Raw genomic sequence first — 13,104 nt, forward strand, 5'->3', positions numbered from 1 at the left:
GTGTTGGAGTAACTTAGCAGTTCAGACAGCATCTTTGGAAGATGTGGATATGTGACGTTTCAGCTCGGGGCCCATCTTCAGACTAATTGTAGTGGGAGGGGGGGAAGTTGGAAAAGAGGCAGAGGCTGGACAAAGCCTGGCATGTGATAGGTGGATTTTGATTGGCATGTGGGTGGACACAGGCCAGAGATGTAAAGAAGTAAAAAAGCCACAAGGAGTGAAGAGGAGTGAAATGTGAAGCCAGAGGAAGGGCAATAGGTGGCAGGGTGTGAGGTGGGGGGCAGTGAGGGAAAGAGGTTGGGGAGGAGGGGGGCAGTGAGAGAAATAGGTGAGCATCCAAGTGGACACAGGGAAGAGAGGGTGGGGAAAAATGGAGTGGGATGATTGGTTGTTACATAAAATAGGATAATTCAATGTTCATACTATTGGGTTGCAAGCTACTAAATTTAGAGTAACTGGTTAGAGTCTGGACATGATTGATAGAGCAATCAACCCACAATACTTAAGAATACAAAATATATGGAGGATGCTTGAGAAAAAATTGAATCAGGATTTGACAGTCAAATATAGCCATATAGATATAATCTGCATTGTAGAATGATACAAAGTGTTTGGCACCTGCAAATGCAATCCCAATGAAAAGCATGCATTTCTAAGTGTGCAACAGCTTGGTCCTAGTTGCTCAATTGCATTAAAATGAAGGGAATATCTCATATACTACAGTAATATGTTGTATGCAAAAAAATACATTCTTTCTGCAGACAAAGGATAAACTCCAGAGACTTTGAAAATGAAAATGAATCCATCCAAGAGAAGCTCTTCCCTCCTCGCTTTTTACAGAAACCGGATGAAAATATGATAATTCAGCAGTATGGGCTATGCAGAATTGATTGCAAGGTAAAAAAATATCCCCATTTTAAACCCCTCCATTCCCTGCAAAATGTGAAATTAATAAGCGAGTTCGGTATCTCGACTGAGCATGCGCCGGTCAAAGGTCGCAGAGTTAACCATTCTCGCCGGCTGATCTGCTGCGTGTATACAGACCTGCGTTTCATCCGTATTTTCCAGTTTTGCTTCCTTGAGGTAAGAAAATGCTGCTTTAAAAAAATATTAATTAGGTGTATTTATGGTTAATTTGTACAAGACTACGATGATTTTGTAGGTTTTATTGCTTTATGCTTTGGTGAGTGAGCGAGATCATTACGATTTTCTTTTGCATCGTAACTTGTGGGAATATGTCGCACTTCCCAAACCATGAGTTATTCTTGGTTTTCCGGATTGTCGGCCATGCAAAAGAAAAACAAACATTTTTACCCTCCCTATAATATCACCCGGTAGACACAAATGTGACAGGCAGCATCTCTGGAGATAAGGAATGGCTGACGTTTCAGGTCGAGACCCGACAGGAAGGGTCTCGACCTGAAACGTCAGCCATTCCTTCTCTCCAGAGATGCTGCGTGTCCCGCTGACTTACGCCAGCATTTTGTGTCTATCTTCGGTGTGAACCAGCATCTACAGCTCCTTCTTACACGTTAACATTCCCCACGCTTGGTGCTTCATTGCGGGTTACAGAGCTCCCTCCCACCCCAGACAATGTCATTTGTGCCACCGCCCAGAGACACGGGCACTGCACAAACTCACCCTCATTCCACACATTTCACCTCGACAACGCTCCCGGGGATGGCGGTGCCAGCAGAGGCTATGTTCGCCAGCGCTGGCTCCATGTAGCCGGTTGTCTAGGTCTTGCTGCGCGTTTCCGATTGCAACACCTGTAACCTAACGGAGCGGCACCCAATAGGGGTATATGCCCGCCTGTCCCGGGGACCACTCTCACGGCAGCGCTGGCTGTGAGGATTGAGCCTGTAGAGTCTTGACCTGAAACGTCAGCCATTCCTTCTCTCCAGAGATGTTGCCTGTCCCGTTGAGTTACTCCAGCATTTTGTCTACCGGGTGCTATTATAGGAAGGGTTTGGGAAGTGCGACATATTCCCACTTGAGGAGCAGCTCCGGTACGAGTTATGATGCAAAAGAAAATCGTAACGATCTCGCTCACTCACCGAAGCATAAAGCAATAAAACCGACAAAATCATCGTAGTCTTGTACAAATTAACCATAAATACACCTAATTAATATTTTTTAAAGCAGTATTTTCTTACCTCTACGAAGCAAAACTGGAAAATACGGATGAAACGCAGGTCTGTATACACGCAGCAGATCAGCCGGCGAGAATGTTTAGCTCCTGTGACCATGCTCATTCGAGATACCGAATCAATTCCTGTAAACCAATTGTGAAAATAGGTGCTTCAAAGGTGTGTATGTTCTATCTTTTATCCAAAATGTTTGTAAATCTAGACCTGATGATACGAAATAGACACAGGATCATGCCTTTCGGCCCCTTATATCTGTTCTGCCCCTTATATCTGTTCTGCCATTCTCATAGCACTTTCTTACATTAATGCCATATCACTTTGAATCCAAAAAACAATTGATCTCAGTTTCGAAGATATTCAGCAACAGAGCCTCTGCAGCCCGCTTGGGCAGTAAATTCTAAAAAATGCACTGCCCTTCCGAAGAAGGAATTTCTCATTACTCTCCAGAATGGTCAACGCTTTATTTTAAGACTGATTGTTTCTAGACACCCCAGCCAGTGTAATCCCTGCACCAACCTATCAAATCCCGAAAGAATTTAAGCCCAGCTTCCTTAATTTAAACAGACCTACCATCCCAGAAATCTATCTGATGAGTCTTTGCCCTCTCACAAATATATTCCTCATGTTGCCAAAATGTTCCTGCATATTACTCTCAGCACATGCTAGAAACTAGCTTAGTACCACCAACAAACAGGAATAAATTATTCTTAATGCCCTCAAGAAAATCACTTACATAGATTGTTGACATTTAAGCATCAGCAGCAATCCCTGTTCACTGCAACCCAACTTGAAAATGACCTATTTATTCTTACTCTGTTTCCAATCCGGAATCCAAATCAGTATATTACCACTCAAAAGCATGAGCTTGAATTTTGTTTACTAATCTTTTGTGTGACATTTTATCAAAGGTCTTCTTAAAGTCCAAATATAACACATCAACTGATTTATCCTTTCCTGCCACTTGCAACTTCAAAAAATTTCTAAAAGATTTTTCAAAATGATTTTCCTTTCATAAATCCTTGTTACATTGTCCAATCCAATCATTATTTTCAAAGAGCCTAATAGATTCCAGTCTTTTCATACTTCTGAAAACAGGCTATAGACCTCGTTTTGCACTTAGTGTTCAGGAAAATTGACAGGGGAGAGCCGGTGGATGTGGTGTACCTTGACTTTCAGAAAGCCTTTGACAAGGTTCCACATAGGAGATTAGTGGGCAAAATTAGAGCACATGGTATTGGAGGTAGGGTACTGACATGGATAGAAAATTGGTTGACAGACAGAAAGCAAAGAGTGGGGATAAATGGGTCCCTTTCAGAATGGCAGGCAGTGACTAGTGGGGTACCGCAAGGATCAGTGCTGGGACCGCAGCTATTTACAATATACATTAATGACTTGGATGAAGGGATTAAAAGTACCATTAGCAAATTTGCAGATGATACAAAGCTGGGTGGTAGTGTGAACTGTGAGGAAGATGCTATGAGGTTGCAGGGTGACTTGGACAGGTTGTGTGAGTGGGCGGATGCATGGCAGATGCAGTTTAATGTGGATAAGTGTGAGGTTATCCACTTTGGTGGTAAGAATAGGAAGGCAGAGTATTATCTGAATGGTGTCAAGTTAGGAACAGGGGACGTACAACGAGATCTGGGTGTCCTAGTGCATCAGTCACTGAAAGGAAGCATGCAGGTACAGCAGGCAGTGAAGAAAGCCAATGGAATGTTGGCCTTCATAACAAGAGGAGTTGAGTATAGGAGCAAAGAGGTCCTTCTGCAGTTGTACAGGGCCCTAGTGACACCGCACCTGGAGTACTGTGTGCAGTTTTGGTCTCCAAATTTGAGGAAGGATATTCTTGCTATTGAGGGCGTGCAGCGTAGGTTTACTAGGTTAATTCCCAGAATGGCGGGACTATCATATGTTGAAAGACTGGAGCGACTAGGCTTGTATACACTGGAATTTAGAAGGATGAGAGGAGATCTTATCGAAACGTATAAGATTATTAAGGGGTTGGACACGTTAGAGGCAGGAAACATGTTCCCAATGTTGGGGGAGTCCAGAACAAGGGGCCACAGTTTAAGAATAAGGGGTAGGCCATTTAGAACTGAGATGAGGAAAACCTTTTCAGTCAGAGAGTTGTGAATCTGTGAAATTCTCTGCCACAGAAGGCAGTGGAGGCCAATTCTCTGAATGCATTCAATAGAGAGCTGGATAGAGCTCTTAACGATAGCGGAGTCAGGGGGTATGGGGAGAAGGCAGGAACGGGGTACTGATTGAGAATGATCAGCCATGATCACATTGAATAGCGGTGCTGGCTTGAAGGGCCAAATGGCCTCCTTCTGCACCTATTGTCTATTGTCCTCTAATTTAAAAAATGGAAATTGGGTGATTGGCTACACAGAATACCAGCAATCATTCTGCAGAAACTATCCCGAGTTTTCTGTTGCCCACCATTTTAATTTTTCACCCCGCTCTGACCTATCTATCTGTAGTATCCCGCTCCATTTTTATGAAGCACACTGTAACTTTGAGGAGCTTCATCAGAGTCAGCCTTTATAAGTCATTTTATTTACAATTTCTCATATTTCTTTATATAACCATATAACAACTACAGCACGGAAACAGGCCCGTTCGGCCCTACCAGTCCACGCCGACTACTCTCCCTAACCTAGTCTCATCTACCCGCACTCAGACCATAACCCTCTAATCCCCTCTTATCCATATACCTATCCAATTTACTCTTAAATAATAAAATCGAGCCTGCCTCCACCACTTCTACCGGAAGCCCATTCCATACAGCCACCACCCTCTGAGTAAAGAAGTTACCCCTCATGTTACCACTAAACTTTTGTCCCTCAATTCTGAAGTTATGTCCCCTTGTTGGAATCTTCCTCACTCTCAAAGGGAAAAGCCTACCCACGTCAACTCTGTCCGTCCCTCTCAAAATTTTAAAAACCTCTATCAAGTCCCCCCTCAACCTTCTACGCTCCAAAGAATAAAGACCCAACCTGTTCAACCTCTCTCTGTAGCTTAAGTGCTGAAACCCAGGCAACATTCTAGTAAATCTCCTCTGTACCCTCTCCATTTTGTCGACATCCTTCCTATAATTTGGCGACCAGAACTGCACACCATACTCCAGATTCGGCCTCACCAATGCCCTGTACAATTTTAACATTACATCCCAACTTCTATACTCGATGCTCTGATTTATAAAGGCAAGCATACCAAACACCTTCTTCACCACCCTATCCACATGAGATTCCACCTTCAGGGAACAATGCACAGTTATTCCCAGATCCCTCTGTTCCACTGCATTCCTCAATTCCCTACCATTTACCCTGTACGTCCTATTTTGATTTGTCCTACCAAAATGCAGCACCTCACACTTATCAGCATTAAACTCCATCTGCCATCTGCCATCTTTCAGCCCACCCTTCCAAAAGGCCCAAGTCTCTCTGTAGACTTTGAAACTCTACTTCATTATTAACTACACCACCTATCTTAGTATCATCTGCATATTTACTAATCCAATTTGCCACACCATCATCCAGATCATTAATGTAAATGACAAACAACAGTGGACCCAACACAGATCCTTGGGGTATTCCACTAGACACTGGCCTCCAACCTGACATACAATTGTCAACCATTACCCTCTGGTATCTCCCATTCAGCCATTGTTGAATCCATCTTGCAACCTCACTATTAATACCCAACGATTTAACCTTCTTAATCAACCTTGTCAAATGCCTTACTGAAGTCCATATAGACAACATCCACAGCCTTGCCCTTATCAATTTCCCTGGTAACCTCTTCAAAAAATTCAAGAAGTTTAGTCAAACATGACCTTCCAGGCACAAATCCATGTTGACTGTTTCTAATCAGGCCTTGTTTATCCAAATAATTATATATATTGTCCCCAAGTATCTTTTCCATTAATTTTCCCACCACAGACGTCAAACTAACAGGTCTATAATTGCTAGGTTTACTTTTAGAACCTTTTTTAAACAAAGGCACAACATGCGCAATGCGCCAATCTTCCGGCACCATCCCCGTTTCTAATGACGTTTGAAATATTTCCGTCATAGCCCCTGCTATTTCTGCACTAACTTCCCTCAATGTCCTAGGGAATATCCTATCAGGACCTGGAGACTTATCCACTTTTATATTTTTCAAAAGTGTTCGTACCTCCTCTTCTTTAATCCTCATAATTTCCATCACTACTCTACTTGTTTCGCTTACCTCACATAATTCAATATCCTTCTCCTTGGTGAATACCGAAGAAAAGAAATTGTTTAATATCTCCCCCATTTCTTCCGGCTCAGCACATAGCTGTCCACTCTGACTCTCTAATGGACCAATTTTATCCCTCGCTAACCTTTTGCTATTGACATATCTGTAGAACCCCTTGGGGTTTACTTTTACATTACTTGCCAAAGCAGCCTCATATCTTTTTTTCGCTTTTCTAATTTCCTTCTTAAGATTCCTTTTACATTCTTTATATTCCTCAAGAACCTCATTTATTCCCTGCCGCTTATATTTATTGTATATCTCCCTCTTTTTCCGAACCGTGTCCAATTTCCCTGGAAAACCACGGCTCTTTCAAATTATTATTCTTTCCTTTCCACCGAACAGGGACATAAAGACTCTGTACTCTCAAAATTTCACCTTTAAATATCCTCCATTTCTCTATTACATCCTTTTCATAAAACAAAAAGTTCCATTTCACTCCTTTTAAATCCTTTCTCATCTCCTCAAAATTAGCCTTTCTCCAATCCAAAATCTCAACCCTTGGTCCAGATTTGACCTTCTCCATAATTATATTGAAACTAATGGCATTGTGATCACGAGACCCAAAGTGCTCCTCAACACATACCTCCGTCACCTGACCCGTCTCATTTCCTAACAGGGGGTCCAACACGGCCCCTTCTCTGGTAGGTACCTCTACGTATTGCTGCAAAAAACTATCCTGCACACATTTTACAAACTCCAAACCATCCAGCCCTTTAACAGAATGTGATTCCCAGTCTATATACGGAAAATTGAAATCACCCACAATCACTACTCTGGTCTATAATACACCCCTATAAGTGTTGCTAAACCTTTCTCATTTCTGAGTTCCACCCAAACAGCCTCCCTAATTGAGCCTTCTAGTCTGTCCTGCCAAAGCACTGCTGTGATATCCTCCCTGACAAGCAATGCAACACCCCCACCTCTTGCCCCTCCGATTCTATCACATCTGAAACAATGAAATCCTGGAATATTTAATTGCCAATCGCAACCCTCCTGCAACCATGTTTCACTGATCGCCACAACATCATACTTCCAGATGTCAATCCAGGCTCTAAGCTCATTCACCTTTCTTACAATGCTCCTAGCATTAAAATATACACATTTAAGGGACCCATCATTTCTTATTCTCAGTTATAACGGAGGTTATTCAGCCCATCAGATCTATGCTGTATCTCAGAATACCATCACTCCTATATCCCACTTACTTCCTGCAACCTATTCAGGAATAGGTTGTCCAATCCAATCATTATTTTCAAAGAGCCTGTTATCACTTCCTAAATAATAGATTCGTCTTTTCATACTTCTGAAAACAGGCTATAGTCTATAAAGCCGCCTACATCCCTTATTCCCATACCACCCAAAGCAATTTACAGTAGCCAATTCACCCAACAACCAGCATCTCTTGGGAATGTGGAAGGATACTCAGGGCAAATTCATGCAGTCCATAGACAATGTACAAATTCCACACAGACAATGGTGGGCAGAATTGCACCCTGGTTCCTGGAGCTGTGAGACACTTAGATTATGTACGTGCATAATTTTTCCACATGCACCAAGTCAAGTCAAGTCAAGTTTATTTGTCACATACACGATGTGCAGTGAAATGAAAGTGGCAATGCCTGCGGCTTGTGCAAAAAAAGAATTACAGTTACAGAATATAAATTTAAAGTTAATACAGAGAAGACAAAATTTAGTCCCTGGAGTTATAATAGTTAACAGTCCTGATGGCCTGTGGGAAGAAACTCCGTCTCATCCTCTCCGTTTTCACAGTGTGACAGCGGAGGCGCTTGCCTGACCGTAGCAGCTGGAAGTCCGTTGCTGGGGTGGCAGGGGTCCCTCATAATCTTGCTTGCTCTCGATCTACACCTGATGTATAGGTGCTGCAGGGGGGCGAGTGTAGTTCCCATGGTGCGTTCTGCCGAACGCACTACTCTCTGCAGGGCCTTCCTGTCCTGGGCAGAGCTGTTCCCAAACCAGACTGTGATGTTGCCGGACAGGGTGCTCTCTACAGCCCCAGAGTAGAAGCATTGAAGGATCCTCAGAGACACTCTGAATTTCCTCAGCTGTCTAAGGTGGTAAAGGCGCTGCTTTGCCTTACCCACCAGTGTGTTGTCCATGTCAGATCCTCTTTGATGTGGACTCCCAGGTATTTACAACTGCTCACCCTATCCACAGTAGACCCATTTATCCATTATTAACAGAATTTAACATTTAAACAAAACAAAGTACATACGCTGTAAATCTGAAGCTAAAATGGAATCAGGTGGTAACACTCGGCAGGTCCAGAAGAATCTTTAGGGAAACAAGCGAGTTGATGTTTTAAGTGTGGATCTTTCATCAGGAACATTACAGATTGACATGCTACTTGTCTGCTCTCTTCAAAGATGCCACCTACTGAGTGTTTCCAGTATTATGTAATTTAATTTAAGGTTTATCTAGTTATTATTTTAATCCTAATTAAAATTTCACGCTAGGTTCTGAAAGATTATCTATCCTCTCTGCTTCTCGTTTAAAAATGGACATTAGAAAAAAAAATCAACACTCACCGTTCCATTCATTGAATATTCTGCTGGTGCTTGAAACTAACAAAACAACTTCTCACTTGATGATTATTGCATTATGGCTCTGTCATCTTTGCAACATTTCAGAACTTTAATTAGCACATTTCGTACTGCATTACAGGTCAGTGGATTGCCACCTCCAGAACTTATGTGGTATTTAAATGGGCAACCTGTTGAACAGGATATGGGTCACAAAATGCTTGTGTCAGGAAAAGGTGTACATTCACTCATTATTGATGCAGTCACAGCAAGTGATGCCGGACAGTATGAATGTGTAGCCATCAATCGTGCTGGCCAGAACAGGTTTACAGTACATCTTGAAGTAGAAGGTGAGTGTGTTCTTTTAATGCTTGAATAGCACAAAACCATTGTACATAAAATACCTTTATATTAAAGGAAGAATTATATTTCTTGGCCATTTCCCAACATATAAGAAATTCAAATTCTGTGCTTACACCTAAAATTCCTTACCCCACTATTTTAGCAAAATGGTTCCATCATTCAAATGAAGAACAAATTAAACAAATGGCAAAAGTTTGCATAATAATATGAAATTTTAAAGCTATTGTATTCAAAAACTTAATGAACACAATAATGAGTACAGCATTTATACAATATTCTGGACATGTGTACTAATACCCTTCGCATATCTAGAGTGCCAAGTTAAGTTTGGGAATGATAAACTGGCCCTGGACGCGATGTAATACATATTCACTAGAATGATATATGAACTAAAAGAGCTAAATGGGGAGGATAAAATAGGTTAATTTACCCTCAAATGTAGAACTAGAAATATCTTGTTTTTAAAATGGATTTGACAAGAGCATTTATTAAGTAATTATGTCCAGAGTAATGGGGCAAGTCAGAATTAGATACAAGTTGTTCAAGGCTGATGTCAGGAAGGACTTCACATAAACACATAACCAGTCCCCCAAACTGCTCTTGATACCAGGCAGTTGAAAGTTATTAAGCTAAGAATTTTTTATTGTGAAAAAATAATTAAAAAATAATTGAACAATGATGAGGAGAAGGGAGCTAAGATACAAATTAGTCTTTATCTGTAAGGCTCAGGTGACTGAATGGCCCACTCCTGTATACGTCATCTTTCTGTCTAATGCAGAATTAATTATTGAAAAATCTCTTACTTTTTAGCTACAGCAAAATAGAAACATAGAAAAAAATACCATAGAAAGAAGGTGCAGGTGTAGGCCATTCCGTACTTCGAGCCAAACAGATATTTATGTTATAATGGTTAGATCTTTTCTTGCAACCGGTGGACAATTAATTCTTTTTGACATGTTCTCATTTTGCTGCTTGTCGACCATGTTCTCACACAGTCCCCCAAACAATTAATTATATTTTCTTATACACATTTAAGGACAACCTTAACCTGTCCTGCCTGGCAGATAGTTGGTAGGATCATGTCAGCCATCCAAGTAATACCAGACCCAATTTTTAGCCACTACAGAAGTCGATAAAGAGTAAAATTAAATGAAACATAGAACATTCAGACCCATTAACTTCCCATCCAATGGATTAAGCTAAAAATATCCTGTAAATTTAATCTGTTCTTGATTCAGCAGCAGGTGAAACAAAATGCAGCACAGGAAGAAAAGTAATCTCAGCTGAATTTATTTATTTGTAGGTTGCTAATTTGTGGGTAACATTAATGAAGATCAAAGTAATAAATGATTCATTGCAAATGTTCTTCTTATAGTAAGAGGAATAGCAAAAGCGCCAGAATTTATCTATAAACTCCAAAATTCTAAAGCGATCGAAGGAGGCAATGTCAAACTGGAATGTCAAGTGACTGGAGATCCAAGGCCAATAATTTTCTGCAGAAAAGATCATGAAATGATCAAGCACAGCACAGACAGAATCAGGTATTTACAGATTTCTGTGATCCACGGGAGATCAGTGGAATCGACATATGATATGGGCACATTTCGGTCTGATCTCCATTTCCATACTGCAGTTTGATTGTGAAGAATGCCTGTGGGTTTCTCCTTCTTAACCAACATTCATCTCTCACAAGCAAATATTGTCTTCTGGAAAAATGTTGGGAGTGTATTCCTTGTCATATGATCCAACTCACCCAACTCTATCTTTCTTAACATCTTTGGTTAAAATTGTATTAATATCAAATAACAAAAAAGTGCTACAAAAACCACTCAGCAGGCTAGGAGCATCGAAAATGTTAAACTCAAATCTTACCACAGATTCTCTTCAGCCTGCTAAATCCAGCAGTTTTTTTAAATTTCTAGCAATGTACTGTTTTTTATGTCATTTATTAATTCAAGCTTTAAATAAATAACGTGCCTAGTGTAAATTACTGTACTTGGAAGAGTTGCAAACTTTTATCATACCCTACAAGCAGGGTATGATAGTTGGGCTTTAATATTTAGACAATGCACCCAAATTCTAAACTTCCCAACAATCAGAAATATTCATCCTATTGGTTTATTTTTGGCAAGCAGCCATATAAAAATCTGGTGCATAAATTAAAAGCCCATGGTATCAGTGGAAATATGTTGGAAGGGATCGAAAACTGGCTGTCTCATATGAAACAGAGTTGAAATAAATTGGTCCTTTTCAGACTGGAAGGATGCAACTGAAGGAGTACTAAAGAGATCAGTTCTTGGCCCATAATTGTTATAGTTACATTGATAACCCGAAGGAACAGTGTGAATTTTCCAAATTTGCCGATGATACGAAAAAGATGAAAGGGCATGATGTGATAAGGAACAATTCTGGTTCACGAACCTTAAAGGTTCAATAGGCTCATCTCTGGGATGAGAGTGTTATTCGACCAAAAGAGACTAAATAATTTGGGCAGGTATTCCTTGGAGTTTACAAGAATGAGAATGTTTTTCGAACATTAAAGTTCCTAAGGGGACTTGACACGGTAAATGTTGGGATGCTTTCACCAGTGGGAATGTCTCAAATAAGGAGACATAATACAAGATAAGGGGCTGTCGTTTAAAACTGAGATACTTGGAAATTTCTACGTGCAGAGGGTGATGAATCTCTGCAATTCTGTCCTGGCAGGTGGTGAAAGCTGGATCATTACGAGTATTTAAAGTGCAGATGGATAAATATTTGATAGATTAAGGAATAGAGTATAGAGTCATGATGCAGAAGAGGAGTTGAGGCTAGCAGTGATTAGCCATGATCATGTTAAATGGTGGGACAGACTTGAATGGCCTGATAGTCTCCTATCGCTCCTATTTTCTTGTGTTCTCGTATCTTAAGCTTCAATCAAATCACGTTAACCAGAATTCCAAGGAATAGAATTCTAAATTAGGTAATCTTTCCTTGTAATTTAATGCTCATAGTCCAGAAATTACTCTGGCAAATGTTCACTGCACACCTCCAAAGCCGACATATCATGTCCAAGGTCAGGGTCATACAGTATGTAAACAGGCTCAAACCCAATCCCAGAAACAATGGAATCTGTGGTTAGCGCACTCTGTTAGCGAATCCTGCTGACAAGAAAATGTAGTGGTATAAACAGGGTTTGAGGATTCGGATCAACGATGGAGAAAGAACACAGTAAAAGGATTAGTAAAGGATTAAATAAGTCACAAGCATCACGTCCTTATGCGTGTCAGGTCTTCCCGATACGAGTAGCAGCTGGTAACAAGTCTCACACCCTGTGTAGGAAGGACCTGCAGATGCTGGTTTAAAGCAAAGACAGACACAAAAAGTTAGAGTAACTCAGTGGGACAGGCAGCATCTTTGGAGAGAAGGGATGGGTGAGGTGACAACGGCTTGAGATGCCTGGTCTGGCAAACTCAATGGTCCTGGTACCATTTCTGATTCCGGGTACAAGGAAAAGTCTACTGGGCTCACTCGGAGCATTCACTTATATACTCAATAAGCCTGCAAACAACTGTCAAGATGTGTTTAAAACTGATGGGAACAGTTATTTGAATGGTTTTTCTTATCTTACTACTTACTATATGTCCTTGCAGCTACACAATCAGAGGCCTCATTATTTACTAGTTCTTCCAAGTGAGCCCAACTATTTTCTAAAGCCTGTTTTAATCATTACAATACACTTGCGGCTAACAATGATTCATATATCTCAGCCAGAACTCCTGCCAAGG

The 13,104-nt window shown here is 40.9% G+C and overlaps 1 protein-coding gene across 1 annotated transcript in view; it reads left to right on the plus strand.

The window, feature by feature from the left end:
• Positions 1-13,104, plus strand: part of LOC144599997 (myotilin-like) — a 36,730-nt gene that overhangs the window by 20,187 nt on the left and 3,439 nt on the right. Inside the window, exons 5-7 of the mRNA XM_078411295.1 lie at positions 762-897; positions 9,117-9,324; positions 10,713-10,878. Of these exons, the coding sequence (XP_078267421.1) occupies positions 762-897; positions 9,117-9,324; positions 10,713-10,878 (510 nt within the window). The remainder of the gene's footprint in view (positions 1-761; positions 898-9,116; positions 9,325-10,712; positions 10,879-13,104) is intronic.

Source organism: Rhinoraja longicauda, chromosome 14, assembly GCF_053455715.1.
Source record: "Rhinoraja longicauda isolate Sanriku21f chromosome 14, sRhiLon1.1, whole genome shotgun sequence".
Taxonomy (NCBI): Eukaryota; Metazoa; Chordata; class Chondrichthyes; order Rajiformes; family Arhynchobatidae; genus Rhinoraja; species Rhinoraja longicauda.